This window comes from Pinus tabuliformis, chromosome 5_1, assembly GCF_031772625.1.
Source record: "Pinus tabuliformis cultivar Carrire ecotype Pingquan chromosome 5_1, CPIR1, whole genome shotgun sequence".
Lineage (NCBI taxonomy): Eukaryota > Viridiplantae > Streptophyta > Pinopsida > Pinales > Pinaceae > Pinus > Pinus tabuliformis.
This window is the reverse complement of record NC_142305.1, coordinates 628,341,664-628,357,611: the sequence shown is the minus strand read 5'-3', so window position 1 is coordinate 628,357,611 and position 15,948 is coordinate 628,341,664. Positions and strand designations below refer to the sequence as shown.

Genomic DNA, 15,948 nt, shown 5'->3' with positions numbered 1-15,948 from the left:
ATGCCACCCTAATTCGCCGGTGGACCATGTTTCACAATTTTCAAATTGGATCCACTTGTGCTTTGAATCAATATAAAGAAACTTCAATATAAGAGAATTGCAACAAAAACTCTTTCAGTTAAATCTGCCTTTGTACATCAAACTTTATCTGTCAACATCAACCACTTCTATCTTTGTCCAAACTACTCATCAAACCCTAACTTCACAACTATAACCAACATTGCTTGTCGTATAGATAAATTTGTTAATCACTCAGGCAGATGTATGTCTAATCATTAACACAATAATTTGCACCGTGTCTACTCTAGCATCACAAACATGTAGCATTATCATTGCTCTCACTATTTACTTATGCCCACAAGCACAAATCAAGATGCCATCAGTTTATCCTATGCCTAGCCTTACACTTTGTCAATTGTTGCACCACAATCATGCAAGCCCTCTCACCTAACCATTAGACCTTCTCAATACTGATGAAATTCAGATGATGAACCCTTGCCTTCTACGAAACAGCTATAAGATAATGTAGGTGATACAACCTAGACTTCTGATGATGATGTTGATGATCTTGTAGACTTTTGAAAGGAAGGCAACCACCAAATCTTGTTATACTACAAAAACCACCCTTGGAGCTAATGTCTTTCAACTCAACAAAGGTTGTACCCTGCAATTTTTTTCATGCTAAGGAGAGTTGTTGTACTTGATGCCACTGTAGTGAATGTTGATAATGATAAAACCCTTGCAACTGCCCTTCCTTCCAAAATTTTTGCTTCAACAAGTACTACAAGATTGACAGATAACACTACTGTAAACACTATTACTCTTTGAATGATGGGACCCTGCTGCTATGATGACTGAAAGGATGAAATCCTTGATGAAGCCTTTATCAAGGATGTTGTGGCTAGTAATTAGTGGAAACCCTTTTTAGATTGTTGGTGACACAATACTCCCACAGAATGCTATGTTGTAAACCCTTCAATTTCATGGTGGCTTCAATAAAGGTTTTAACAATTATCCTTGTTTGCAAAGTGTTTAAACCTAGGATAATCCCTTAATTCAATTTAACCAACATATCTCTATAGATGAGTAACCCCTAAACTCCCTTGAAACTCACTGTCACTGAATGTAATACCTTTATTCTTTTACTTAGAGACTGTCAAGTACAACGCACACATTTGTACTAGGTCGGCTTATCCTAAGGAAGCACTGTCAGGTATAGAAAATATAATCAACCATTTTCGTTGTCTAAGGGATGATATTCATGTTCAAAACTTGTGCCCTAGATAGGCGTCGAATCACAGTGATAGAAGCTACCAAATTCGCTTGTCAAGATTAGCCCTAACCAGGGTGGAACCAAACTACAAACCAACCATACTTCTTTGTTGTTCAAAAGAGAGAAGAAAAACCCTTTAGCTGGTCTCCACAAGTTGTGAATTCAGGTATGCACAGAAAGTGTTGACAAAAGCCAACCGCAGACTATAGGCATATAATTTTAAGGCTATCCACAACCAATTCTAAAGGTCGAGATCCTTGTTGGTGTTAGTCTTCAAATCACAATGTGATAGACCTCATAGGACCAAGCCTTAATCGTATCTCCTTTCTTGGATAGGCCTAACGAATCCTTAAGCCAGAATAAAACAAAAAAGTTACCCTCTCTTCAAATATAATGCTATCTCCACAAGGGCCGAGAAATTAGAAAATAAGTTCACAAGATGATCGTTAAAAAAATTTCATATCAATGGAGGTGAAATATGGCTTCTTTTTATAGATGATTGAGGGGCTTTTAAGAATGAGCCATTGGAGGAAACTTTGTTTAAATTTGAACACCCAATGTGAGGCCGCTACCCTTTTTGGAGTTATGGTTTCATTTTCTTTGAGGCTAAGATCCCTTGGTAAATATGAAATGATCTTTCAAAACCCTTCACAAAATATAGTGGTCTTAAAGTTTGATGAAGGTCCAACTAATATGTTGGCTAATAAGGGATTTCCACATCATCTCCTTGTGGGGTTTTTTCCCACAAGTTGGGGGTTTTCATCTTCAAATAAGCATAACTCACAAACTGTTAGGCCTCTCGTGGTGTACTACATACCACCAAAATCAACTCGACAAGGAGAATCCAATGATAAGTATTTCCAAGGAAAATTCACAGATTTGTTACTTCGAAAACCTCTAACAAGTATGGGGTGCAATCATTGTCCAACCAAACCCTAGAGCTATGGTTAGGGTTTTCAGTCGTCCTTCAACTGGAGCTTCATGTAGAAAATTAATGATTTGCACCCCAACCCCAGTTTACAATTTTGCAAGTGTTTATTTGACCCAACCCACATGTTTTGTCATGCTGATATAATTTTTAGTATGCATTCATTGTAAACATTTAATGAGTGCTTCTACTATTTTTCACATTTCCTAACAGCTGTAATTAAATTAAAATTTATGCAAGCATTCAAGCATGAGAGACACTTATTTTTGGTCAAGGTGACCCCGGAAAAACCCCACAGCCTTTTGGGGAAAACCAGTCTTCAAAGGAGGATTTTATTGCTTGAGAAATTAGTCTAAGTACATAAAAATAACCACAGTACTTATCTCCCTTTAGCTGAAGCTTTAAATGAAATTTCTAGAAATTTGTGCCCACTAAAATAATTTACAAATTTACAAAATTTTATGCACAAAAATTTATGCACTTATACACAGCTTAGCTCCTCAATTGTTGTGCTCAGAAAACAACCTCGAAATCTATGTTGCAACAGCCTCGATTTCTATTCCCAAAATAGCCTCAAAATTTGTGCATAAACAACCTCCATTTTTGTGTTGTCTGTCTCTATTTATTTGCCCTGACTGCCTTGAAAATCATGATGTAGACAGCCTCGAAATCTACGCTGGAAGTGATTGAAGATGTCGTCGAAATTCGTGCCAAGTGACAGCAAAGACCCTTCTCGAAAATCACGCTACACAAACCCTCAAAATTTGTACCACAATCATCGCAATTCCTGTTGTTGTTTGCCTCGATTTTTTTGCGCCACGTCCATCGGATTTCGTGCTCCCCTACTTGGAAATCATGCCTCCCTTTGGATACCTCCTAGAAATTCGAGCTCTCCTTCTCAATCTACAAATTCTCCTTCAAGTTCTCTTCACCTCTTCTCTTCTCCTTCTCTCAAGTGTGAAGTGAGGAAATGAGCCTCCCTTTTCTTGTTTTGTCTTTTGGAAAAGGTTGAATCCCTAACCCTAGGATTCAATGGTTGAGATTTAATCTCCAAATCTCAAGATGTGTGGTTGATCACTTTTCCCAAATGACCGCCTTCATACATTGGCCCCATTACTTAAAAGCCTCCTAGTACCTTTTTCAAGTTGTATACCTTTTTCTAATTTTCTCATAAAGTGATTTTTTCAACTCACTTTAATATTAGAAAAGTGAACTATGTACTTTACATATAAAGTCACTTTATAAAGTACAAGTGACTTTAATATTAGGAAAAAGTACATGGTACACCATTTTTAAGTATCTCTTCCACCCATGACATTAATATAACTCATAAATGTCACCAAGTCAAAAGTCATTAATGTGTCTACTAAGCTAAAAGGATAAATGCCTAGTAACACCTCTCCTTGGTATTATTTTCGACACTTCCAACTTGATGCAATCCGAACAAATATTAAGAACGTTCATTAACTAACGTTGGCATTAATGACAACACCATTCAACAATCTCACCCTTTGTCATTGATGGCAACACATACTCCTGCGAGTACAACTCCCCCTAACTTCATGCCTCAATCTTCTTCACCTAATTTCTCTCCCCCTTTGACATTAATGTCAAAGGGTCACTCCCCTTGACTTCATGCCTCAATCTTCTTCAACTGATTTTTATCCCAATTTGACATCAATGGCAAAGGGTGACTCCCCCTAACAAAATGCTTAATTCTATGGACCTGTAATCTGTCTATGCTCCCCCTTACAAAATTCGTTCTTTCGTCTTCCTTTAGCTGCTTTTCTTCCCTAATGATTACTGTAATAAACAGTCTATCTCCCCCTGTCATTTTATGCTTCATACAGATTGCCACTGCTAATTCTACTTGTCAATATGAATCGCCTTTGTTTTCCAAAACTGTTTATCAACTGAAACTGCCCATAATACTTCTTCATATCTATCAACTATCAACCTATCAAAAAGATAGATCTTCAAAAGAATAATTGCTGCTACATAGAGTCCCCTTTTTAAATGTTTACAGGGAGTCAACCTATAGAATTCTTAAGAATAATGTGTGAACCAGCTCTTTGGCTAGATCATCATGAACTTCGACATGTTCCATCAGAGATTCATCATGCCCTTTTGCCTTTACAAAACCCGAAAGCATCACTCTTGAGACTTTCTCATTTGCTTGGCCTTCTTACTTCTATTTTCTTCTCCAGGCTTTCTTGTACCTAATATTAGGGTTTTCCATCATGAAAAATTCCATCTTGTACTTGCAATTGTGTGTTATAAGCCCATAGTTATGGCATTTGTAGCATTCAACATTTCGCCTGAATTATGGAACAACAAACATATGCTTTCGGCTGACAAAATCATTTAAGTTTCTGTCTTGAATTCATGCAACCTTACTTCTAGGGTTTTAATAACGCCCTTGATAATTGTACCTATCATAATCCTTACAATCCCTAACCATATGCCCAAAGTTAATACATGAAAAACAATAACCTTCAAACAAACTAGCGTACTTGGATGAGTTATCTTGTCTGGATAATCTTTTGTATTCATTCTTTCTTCAAGGTCGTACAGTCTTTTTTTTATCCTTGTCCTTGATTGCTTCAGCATTATTCCTTTGAGTCACAACATTTTTAATCTTCTTTGGTCCTTCACATTGATCAGTCTTCTCATCAATCTTGTTTTGCGAATTCTTGGAGCTTATGCATTCGTCACATGGAGCTCAACCTACTTCCTTTGCCTTCATCTTCAACTAAGCCAATTTTTTATCTTTCCTTTCAATAACCTAGAAGTGTCCTTTTGTCATTCCTTAAGCTTGTTGATTTCATTAAGAGTTGCGTCAAGTTTTCCTTGCTCTTGGGAATGATCTTCTTGAAATTTGCATCTCAAGAATTTCTTTCTTTCTTCTGCTTCTTCTACTTGTAGCTTTAAAAGAGTGACCATTTCTGCTTCTCTATTAAGAACTTGTATTTGTTCCTTCCGCCTTTTATTTTCTTTTCTAAGCCTACTAATTTTTTGTTGAAGATGCATCTAGTTGCTTTTGTTTTTTATCAACTTCAATTACGTGCCTCTGACTAGATTCTTTTAATTGGCTTGCCAGGTCTTTCTCTTCCATTTTTGCTTCTTGCACTTGTTTCTTAAGCCTATTAATCTTTGCAATAGCTACATCAAGTTCTTGTTGTTTTTGATCGACTTCTTCCTCGAGCCTGTGATTTTCTTCCTTTGTGTTCTTCAGTGCTTTCAAAGCATTGATTAATACCTCTTCCTCTTCTTTTTCTTCTTCCTCATTGTCAAAATCTTCCATATGAGAGTCTACTTAAGTTGAAGCATGATCATCATCATCTTTGTCTTAACCAATATGATCTTGACCTGCATGAAGATTTTGAATTCTCTCCCAACGATGTTTGGTGCGAAAATTCCTTCAAATTGTAGCAACTAGAAATTTATTCTTCTAACTAATTAATTATGCAGGTTTATCTGTCATGACAAATAACGAATAAATCACACTGCAAATTCTTCACAATAAAATTATGTTGCAGAAAATAAACCGAAAACTGAGAAAATAGATGCACACACACACAATAAAAAAGACACCAACATTTTTTGGACAATAGTCCTCAGAAAAACCCTGAAGAGAAAACCAGTGTAGCAAATAAGGGTTTATTTTTATTATGCAATAGCAAGATTTGACTACAATATCTGGATGTCCAAACTGGCAATTCTCCAGCAACATAATCTAGCCAAAATATCTGTGAGACAATTTGTCTCACCCAACAACTGATCTCACTCCAGAATTTGGCTCTGTCTGGGCCACTAGAAGGCCCGTGCGTAAGCCTAGCGCAAGCCCTACTCGCACTGCCTCTAGAGCTCACTAGAATCTGTCTCTCAGCTTAACTCTTCCTCTTGAATTTATTTTCTCAGCCTCTTGGAAATTTTCCCAGCCTCCAGCAGCTAAATCGATCTCCTCTTGAGCTGAATCGAACTACCCCTCTAAAGCTTTTGTGCTACCTCTACACAGCCTTACTGAGGAAATAATGCGGCCCTCTTGTTGCTAAATCTTCGGCACTGGCTCGAACTATGCAACTAGATAGCTCGATCTACCAAGGAAACTTGCTCTCCCTGTGTCTCACTGTTATGCTCAAGCGTATCTTCTTCATCCCCATCGACATGCTCTTATAATCTCTCGTTGGATCACCAACAACCACGATTAAATCGTTATCAACGGCTAAAATCATCTCAAACTCAATATGTCTGAGTTTCTAGAGCTTTCTCACTTTTCCTTAATTAATTACTATTAATTAACTAGTTTTCCTAATTTAGACTTGGGAAAATTTTAAATAATGGCTAATTAATTCAATTAAGGTGTTTTGCAAGCTTATCTCACGAAACATTTTCTGGGTTTTGAAGATCTTGTGTTCCTTAGTCTCTTAGACAAAAATCGAGACTAGAACACCTCTTTGTGCTACAAGAACTAACATTTGGCAGATGAGCATAGTCTTATATTAGATTTAATAGAATCTGGCAGCGCACTTAAGATGATACTCATGGCTTTGGAATTGTATTTTCTTGATTTATTATTAGATACATCTCTAGAAACAACAAAATCTCATACATCATATCCAATAGCTCCCAAGTAGGCTTCCATTCTATCTTTCCAAAATTCAAAACTCGATTTGCTAAACAAAGGAATTGGACCAACTAGTTTCTCTTCATCATTTGTAATAGGTTTTGAACGAATTTCAATACCAAGAACTTCCTTTGGCTCCTTTGAACGCTTGGCGATTGGCTTCCTTGAAATTCCAATCTTGATTTACCTAAGATCTTCCTTCTAGTTGTTAAGATGCTACTGAAGGAACTAGCTTTGATACCAATTGTTGGAAATCCTAAAAGGGGGGTGAATTTTCTAACTCCACAGAGCATTAATTGTTATTAGTATCAGATAAACATAAACATCATCAACACCATTCAACAATGTATAACAAATAGAGGCAGTAGACACGGATATTTTTAGGTGGAAACTCCTGGAAAAGAACCACTGGACACTTTTTGATATTTGTCTTCAAAAGATTTACATCAAGATTTCAAATCCAACTCAAGGACGAAACGTCCCCCTGATTTACAGGCTACAACCTGTAGGACACTACAATGCCCTATTTACCAACAGCAACTGCGAGGACACTCCAACACCCTAGTTTACAGGCTCCAACTGAAAGGTGCTCCAACACCATGTGTACCAATTGCAACTGGGCAAACGCTTCAATGCCCTATGCAAGCTCCAACCTACCCTAGCACCACCTTGTCGCCCTGACGTGCTCTCAGGCTCCAACCTGAAGGAGACTCCACCCTCTCGCCTTGCACCACCTTACCACCATGATCATCCCTCAAATGGAATCAATCCCACTACCTTCTCCACTCATTCTAGAAGAAGGAACAATGTTGGTCCAAGGAAACAAGGACAAGGGTTCAAGTTGAGGTTAGAGGCAGGAGGAAAAGGAAGGTGCTTCAATTGTAACAAGTTTGGCCACTTCGCTAGAGAGTGTCCTCACAAGAAGGATACTCCAAGAGATGATCACAACAATAATAACAACAACTTCAAGGGCAATGGCAATTGAAGGAACAAGAAGTTCAATAACAAAGGAAAGAGGAATGCCCCTGTTGCTCGAAATGGAGGTGGTTGTCCTCCCAAGAAGTCGAGAAACTTCGGGTATGATGAAGCTAATGTTGTAAAGAAAAATGAATTTTATCTTATTTCTGCCCTCTCCACTGCCTCTCCTCTAGATACACTTGGCCATTGGTTGATTGATAGTGGTGCCTCAAGGCACTTCACTGGGTACAAAGAAGCTCTCTCAAACTTGGTTGAAAAGAAGACAAATATGGAGATTATACTTGGGTATAATGCCACTTATCTAGTGAAAGGAATTCGGACCGTTACTCTCCACTTAAATCAAGGTCAAATCCTTCACCTACAAGAAGTGTTATATGTACCTGACTTGAAAAAAACTTGGTTTTTATTTCTGCAATGGAAGACAAAAGGTTTAAGGTGTCATTCATTGATGGAAAGGTTCATCTTTGGCAAAGGAATCCAAGAGATGCATTCTCTAGGATTCAAGGTTGAAGGTCTCTATCAAGTTGGAGGAAGTCCGTTAGGAACAATGATTTGCGACACCTCTCTTCAATCCGAATTTTGGCACCAATGATTTGCTCACCTTCATTTCAAAGCCTTACCCGATGTAAGGAAGATGGTCACAAGGATGCCCAAATTCAACTTAAATCATGAAGGTGTTTGTCAGAGATGTGAAGCTGGAAAACAAACAGAGGGACCATTCCCCTCAAGTAAAACTCAAACAACCAATATTCTTCAATCGGTCCATTCTGATCTATCAGGTATGTTGCCCGTGACATCTTTGGGTGGATATTTGTACTATGTTATTTTTGTGGATGACTTTTCTCACAAGACATGGACTATTTCTTAAAGAAGAAGAACAAAGTATGCAAATGGTTCCTCTCCTTCAAAGCCTTCGTCAAGAATCAAACAGGGAAGAAGATCAAAATTTTGAGGACCGATAATGCAACCGAATATGACTCTAATAGATTCAAAAACTATTGTAGAGAGGTTGACATTAAGAGGGAGACTACCACCGCATATACTCTTGAACAAAATGGTGTTGCCGAAACGAAGAATCTTACTATCATAGAAGCCACCTGGGCTATGCTTCATGATCAAGGTCTTCCGAAGTTCTTATGGGGAGAAGCTGCCAACACCATTGTGTATGTCCAAAACCGATGCCCACATAAAGCTTTGGGCTTCAAGACACCTGAAGAAGTATTTACCGGTAAGAAACCTGATGTTTCTCATTTTAGAATTTTTTGTTGTCCCGTATATTTTCATGTGCTGAAAGAGAAAAGAAACAAACTAGATGCATCTGGGAAGAAAGGAACATTCATGGGCTACAGTGAAACTTTGAAGGCATATAAAATCTATGTGCCTAGTCAAAGGGAAGTGGAATTAAGTCGTGATGTCACTTTCGATGAAGATTCTACACTTAGACAGATTTGAGATCTTCCTATTCCTAGGAAGGCTAATGATGATGTTGATCCAGAAAAGCAGGATGAATCTTCGTCTGATGAACCGATGCCCAATGTTGAAGGTTCGATGGATCCCACTGATCCACCTCCTAGTGTTGGAATTTCTAAGTCTAACACATTAGAAACCCTTCATGTACTTCACTGAGTTATTCCTACCTACTTGTTCTGTTAATTAACAAGTTATTTACCATGTAAATACTGGAAATAAATACAAGTACATGCTCAACACATTACAAAACATCAACTGAAGGAAATAGAAACAAGCACACAAGTGACACTGTTGTTTTTGGACTAATGTCCCTGGAAAAACCCAATGCGGGAAAATAGGCGCAGCTATCTGAGGGTTTGATTTATTAAGCAATTTCAGAATACAATCTCGGTGCCAAATTCAGCTCACCCAACAGAGAAAAATCTCGGCAGTAGTCCCTCTCTACTCGGAAGCAGATATTCCGGCTAAAACCCCAGATAAACACCCCCGCAACTCCAATTTGCCCCACGAAACCCCAGCGTCAGCCTCGAGACTGCATTAGCCTCTCTCTGGACCAGCGTTAGCCCAGTGTCACTCTGGCTTGGCCTGCATCAGCCTCTGGAAGCACTACATCAACCCTCTGGCCCTCTATGTCACCCACGCTGGCCCTCTGAAGCACTACGCAACTCCTGGCTGCCTTTGCATGAGCCCTGACTGGCTCTGTGTTGGCTGCTTCTGCGTCTCTATCTCCGGCTACTGCACTAATCCTCCTGGTGCTATCTCTGCCTCTCTTCTTCTGTATTCACTACCCCTCAGCGGCAACTCTGATCACTCTCTCAACTTCTCAGCAAACCCAGCCCCAGAAAGTCGAAATCTTGATCTCTTAGTGTGTTCTCCAAGTGACCCTCAAGCCTCCTCTTATACTTTTCTCAATGACAAATCAACGGCCGAGATTAAGTCCCTAATCAACGGCTAAGATTAGATCTGGTTTGATCCGTGACTTTTGGACCATTCTAACACAGTTTTATATTAATTGTTGATTTGATGTAGCATCGGATGTGCTCTAGCCACGAAATTTGGTGGAGAGGTTGGGGCACATAAGATCTCCAATACCCAGAAAGGGTTTGGGCAGATTCTAAACAGTTCAGGAGATATTAAAATAATTAATATTTTTAATGGAGTCCCTAAGTCTAAACTTAGGGAAATTAAAATATTAATGTGGAATAATATGAAACTGTGTTAGAATGGTCCAAAAGACATGGATCAAGCCAGATCTAATCTTAGTCGTTGATTAGGGACTTAATCTCGACCGTTGATATGTCAGCGAGAAAAGTATAAGAGGAGGCTTGAGGGTCACTTGGAATATACACCAGAGTGATCAATCATTCTATTCTCTAGAGCGAGGTTTGCTAAGAGAGATAGAATCAGTGGTCAAAGTTGCAGCTGAGGAGCACTGAGTACAGAGAGACAGAGAGGCAGAGATAGTGCTGGCAGAGCAGCGCAGTAGCCGGGGAGAGTGATGCAGTAGCAGCCAGAGCTCATGCAGAGCCACGCAAAGGCAGCCGGGAGCTACGCAGAGCCTTAGAGAGGCCAGCGTTGCTGACGCAAAGGGCCAGAACGCTGATGTAGGGCCTCCTAAGGTTGACACAGACCCATTCAAAGTGACGCAGGGCCACCGCTGGGCAGACATTGGGGTTTCTGGGGCAGATTGGAGCTGAGGAGCTGCCGCAGGATTATCCGAGGTTTCAGCCGGGAAATTTGTCTCACACTGAGAGGTATTACTGCCAAGGAAATTCTTTGTTGGGTAGGTCGGTTTTGGCACCCAGATTGTACTCTGATATTGCTTAATAAGAAAACCCTCAGATAGCTGCACCGGTTTTCCAACATTAGGTTTTTCCGAGGACATTGGTCCATAAATAACGGTGTCATTTGGTGTGATTGTTTTTGTTTCCTTCAGTTGTTGATCTGAAATATGTTGAGCATGCACTAGTGTTTATTTTCCGTATTTACATTGTAAATAACTTGTTAAGTAATAGAACAAGTAGGAAGGAATAAATCAGATAAAGTGCATGGAGGGTTTCTAACTGGTAGACTTAGAAACTTCAACATGGTATCGAAGCGTGATTGCAAATCATAGGAAGATTGAGGACATCAGCTGAGCGAAGCAATAGCAGCAGAAATAGTTGTCCCGAGGTGACAGAAGTTGTTTCTAGCAGAGCAGCGACAAGGGAAGGGTGATGCAATGCCTACGTCATCAAGGGTGAGCTAGGAAGAGGCAGCGCAGATGCCTAAGGAAGGCAAAGGGAGCCTCACACAGAGCCACACAGAAGCTAGGAGGGTTGACGCAGTTGGCCGAGGAGGCCAGGTTGCTGGTGTCGGGATTGCACAGAGCCTAGGAGCTCTCACATTCAGGTTGCTCGGGTTTAGAAGGCTATGGGAATATTGCAGAGTGGATCTGGTGAGGTACTGTAGTCAAAACAGTACCTGACAGGGCAAGGCCAAGAGGAGGGAGTTGCTACCGAGGGTTTCTAGCCGAGAAACCTGGATCAATGGTGCGGTTGCACAAACGATCAAAGTAGGGGGCATCTCGACATCAGCAGGAGGATTTCCACGAGGGAAATCAAGACTCAAAGGGAGTCAGATCGAGAACTTCTAGGAGGGAAGTAAAAGAGCATCATGGCACTACACGGAGAACGAGACTAGGATAGACTAGACAGAGCGTCGAATTTCGCAGTCTGGAAGGCCAAAATCTTATCCGTACTTGATAGAAATCATGTCAAGAACTTCACCTTAAAGGTTATAGCTATCCGAGTCGACCCCAATGATAACGACAAGTACGAGGAGGCAATGGCAAGGGCCAAGAGCATCATCCTTGACGGGTCAAGGACCATGTATTACCACATATTGTCGAGAAGAAAACGACATATGAGATGTGGGAAGCCCTCAAGAAATTGTACCAATATACTTCTGTGCAGAGAAGAATGTTACTAGAGAATCAGTTGAGGTCGTATCAGATGAAGAAGGATGAACCGATTGACACTTTCCTCGGAGGACTGAATGAGATCCGAGATCAGTTGGCTGCTATAGAAGCCACGTCAGATCAGGAATTGATGGTGGAACGACCCTGAATGCAGTCTTGGAAGACTGGGAAGTATTTGTCAGGAGTATACTGGGTAGAGGGACACTTCCACCTTGGGATGAGATGTGCGCTGCTCTTCGCCAAGAAGAGATCAGATCGCAGTTGAAGACGGGTAACAGCAGCAAGGGGATCAAAGTCAAGCAGAAGGAAGAAGATGTTGCCCTAGCATCCTGAGGGAAAGTAGGAAAAGCAGAAGAAGGATCTCTCCAAGATCAAGTGCTTCCATTGTGGGGAGATGGGTCATTATACGACCTAGTGTCCAAAGAAGAAGAGTAAGGGACAGTCTTCTGAAACTAAGGCAACGCCAGCAAGGGCAGAGAAGGAAGTTTTGACAGACGATAATTGTGCCATGAGTGCGCACGCACCACTTGAACGGAAGTGGAGAGACATCGAGTTATAGTCAAGCGAACTACAGGCGATGAGGGGCAGGATCCTCGAGGTACCCAGCCTCTTGCATTAGACCTTGCTACGGGAACCCTGAATAGGAGTAGCAGGACCGGCTAAGTCGGGTAGAGATGGATGTGAATGGAGCAGCAGAGAGAGCTATAGTGCAGAAGTCTTGAGACAGTGCGAAGCTAGCAGGTTGCGGCAGTGCGAGAGGCACAAGAGTGTTGCACCAGTGCAGGATAGCACAGAGAAGGGTGCAACGGTGCGAGATGCAGGGAGTTGTTGCAGCAACGCAAAGGTCAGAGAGGGAGCACTTGTCAGGGTCAGCATCAGGAGGGTCTCTAGCCCAACAGAGAGGTCAAAGTTTCGAGATCAGTTACTTACTTCTCAATAACTGAGTTGCAGTGCAACAATGGGCAGCACGATGCAACATGATGAGAGGAGGTGCAGTGCGGATGTAGTGCTAGGAGAAAGGACCTGCAACCGCACGGATGCAAAGGGAGATGTCGTACAAATGCAGCAATGGCAGTGGCAGAACCATGGGTAGCAATACAAGATAAAGCAGCACAGAGGATGGTGGGGAGCAGGCCTAGCATCAGCACAGGGACCGATGCCGGATGATTAGAGTAATACTCAGTGAGGTGTACTGCTAGAGTACAATCCTCGCTAAGAGGGAGTGTTCATTTTGGGTAGCATCGGATGTGCTCTAGCCACGAAATTTGGTGGAGAGGTTGGGGCACACGAGATCTCCAATACCTAGAAAGGGTTTGGGCAGATTCTAAACATTTTAGGAGATATTAAAATAATTAATATTTTTAATGGAGTCCCTAAGTCTAAACTTAGGGAAATTAAAATATTAATGTGGATCTCCTCTAATCACTAGAGCTGTCTTGGCATCATACTCGCTGAAATCTTCTATTCTCAATCTCTATCACATATCTAAATTGTCCATGCAAGTGTCCATGCACTTGCATGGAAATTTCCAGCAGCACAGCACCAATACCAAGATAATTTTTCTCGTGATTATACTAGATATGTGCTCATATAACTAAAACCCTACAGCTGTATCTGAAAACTTTTGAACACCTATCAAAAATTCACACTTGCATAAACCATAGCATTGTATGGAATGTCAAAGGAACTTAGCTCAAGTGGCATGGTTCACGTTTTGTGTTCCAAATAGCATGGGTTCAAGTCTCCGGCGACATGTTGGCCATTGTGGCAGTTATGAAATATTGGTTCTACCAGGTGGAATAGTGGCATCCAATTCTATGAAGTTACGGACTGTGCCTAGTGGAATGTACTCATTACTATTAAAAAAAAAACATAGCATGGAAGATTCAAGAGAGATCACCACATATCAAAAGTTGAGTTCATTTCAGCAGCGAACAATGAATAGATCACAAAATAAGGATCTGAAAATCAAATCAGCATGCTAAATATGCAACAGATCAGCAGTAAATATATAATAAATATATGAAAACAGAGATCTGGAATGAATCAGGACAGCATACTACATCTGCAACTGACCAGTAGTAAGAAGATAGATCAGATCTGGAAAACTAAATCAACAAACACACTTTGCACCAGCATTCACATATTTTTCTATTACTAAGAAAAGATGATTACATAAGCTAAAATCAGCTTCTCCCAAGCTTACAATCAAAACCAACTTTTCCCAAGCTCATAAACACTTTAACTCGAGCACTCTACCTTTCACTCTAGCTCTCATGCATGGAACTTTAGAAGTAAAGGACCCCTCTTCTCCTTTATAGAATAAAAAGGAGGTGTGACATGTAAAACCCTAGAACATAAACTAAAACATTGTATGAAAAATTGAAGAGTGTAGACACCACATTTCAAAAGTTTAGTTCATTTCAGCAGCAAATAGCGAATATATCTACGAAATTAAGGATCTGAAAACCAGATTAGTATCCTAAACTGCAACAGCTCAGCAGTAAATAGATAACAACTCTATGAAAATAGAGACCAGGAACAATTCAGGACGGCATACTAAATCTGTAACTGCCCAGTAGTAAGAAGATAAATCAGATTTGGTAGATCAAATCAGCAAACACACTTTGCACCAGCAATCACATATCATTATATTACTAAGAAAAGAAGATCATATAGAACCAAAATCAGCTCATGCCAAGCTTATAATGCAAAACCAACCAGCTTCTCACAAACTCATAAAGAATAAAATCTTTAACTAGAACACCCTAGTGATGACATCACACTACTGTTCACTCTAGCTTTCATACATGGAAGTAACACGCCCCGCATTCCCTTTTCATAGAATAAGAGAGGGGTGACAAGTAAAACATCTAGACTAGGCCCCAATAAGAGAATGGTTCCACAAGTGGAACGCTCCACCTTTACAAGGTCCACTTTAACCCTAACCAGCTCAGGTCCTCTAAGAAATTAAGAATTGATAGGTGTTTCCAACTTTTGATCACATGGCTTTCCATTTTGCTAACAAGATAAATATCACTAAGCTAAAGTGCTTCCAGAATTTGTTCAGTATCATAGCAAGCAGTAGTTAAATTTGTAAATTTTCATAATGGTTTTTGAATATAAGTATCACTTACTATAAGAATCAGTTTAAATTTTCAACACAAATAATAAAACCTAGTAGCTAGCAAGTGTACCAGGTTCTGCAAGTCTTGCCCCAGCTTCTAAACAGATTTGCAGCACTCGTTGTAAACATATATCACTGCCATGGCACTGAAGTTCCACAACATCCTCTCTTGTATACGATCTGGGAGCCAACATGGGTACAAGTAGGACCTAGAACATGCAAGAGAATTATTCAACATTGAACTGAATCAAACTGGCAAGCTGAAACAAACAAATTAATAAGAAAAATATCAGAAGTGAATAGACGTAAAAGTTAAAAGATTAAAAAGACGTAGAAAATTTGGTTATATAGCACAGCAATCTACACATACACCTACATGCTTAAAGGTAGAAAAGAACGTAGGATGCCGCAATAATAGAAAGAATCTCTTATATTAACAACTCTTATAGGAAACTACGAAAAGTAGTAAGAGACACTCACAGGAATGTGTGCTCCATAGTTTAACATAAGAACTCTTCATATTTGTTAAAGTTTCTAGAAGGGCTGAAAAGTTTCATTTTCTAGAGAATGGGGAATATTTACTTAT

General features: G+C 40.1%; 1 protein-coding gene across 1 annotated transcript in view; it reads right to left on the bottom strand.

The window, feature by feature from the left end:
- Positions 1 to 15,948, bottom strand: part of LOC149166513 (uncharacterized) — a 341,918-nt gene that overhangs the window by 262,087 nt on the left and 63,883 nt on the right. Inside the window, exon 3 of the mRNA XM_089432643.1 lies at positions 15,433 to 15,571. Coding sequence (XP_089288769.1) covers positions 15,433 to 15,571 — 139 coding nt within the window. The remainder of the gene's footprint in view (positions 1 to 15,432; positions 15,572 to 15,948) is intronic.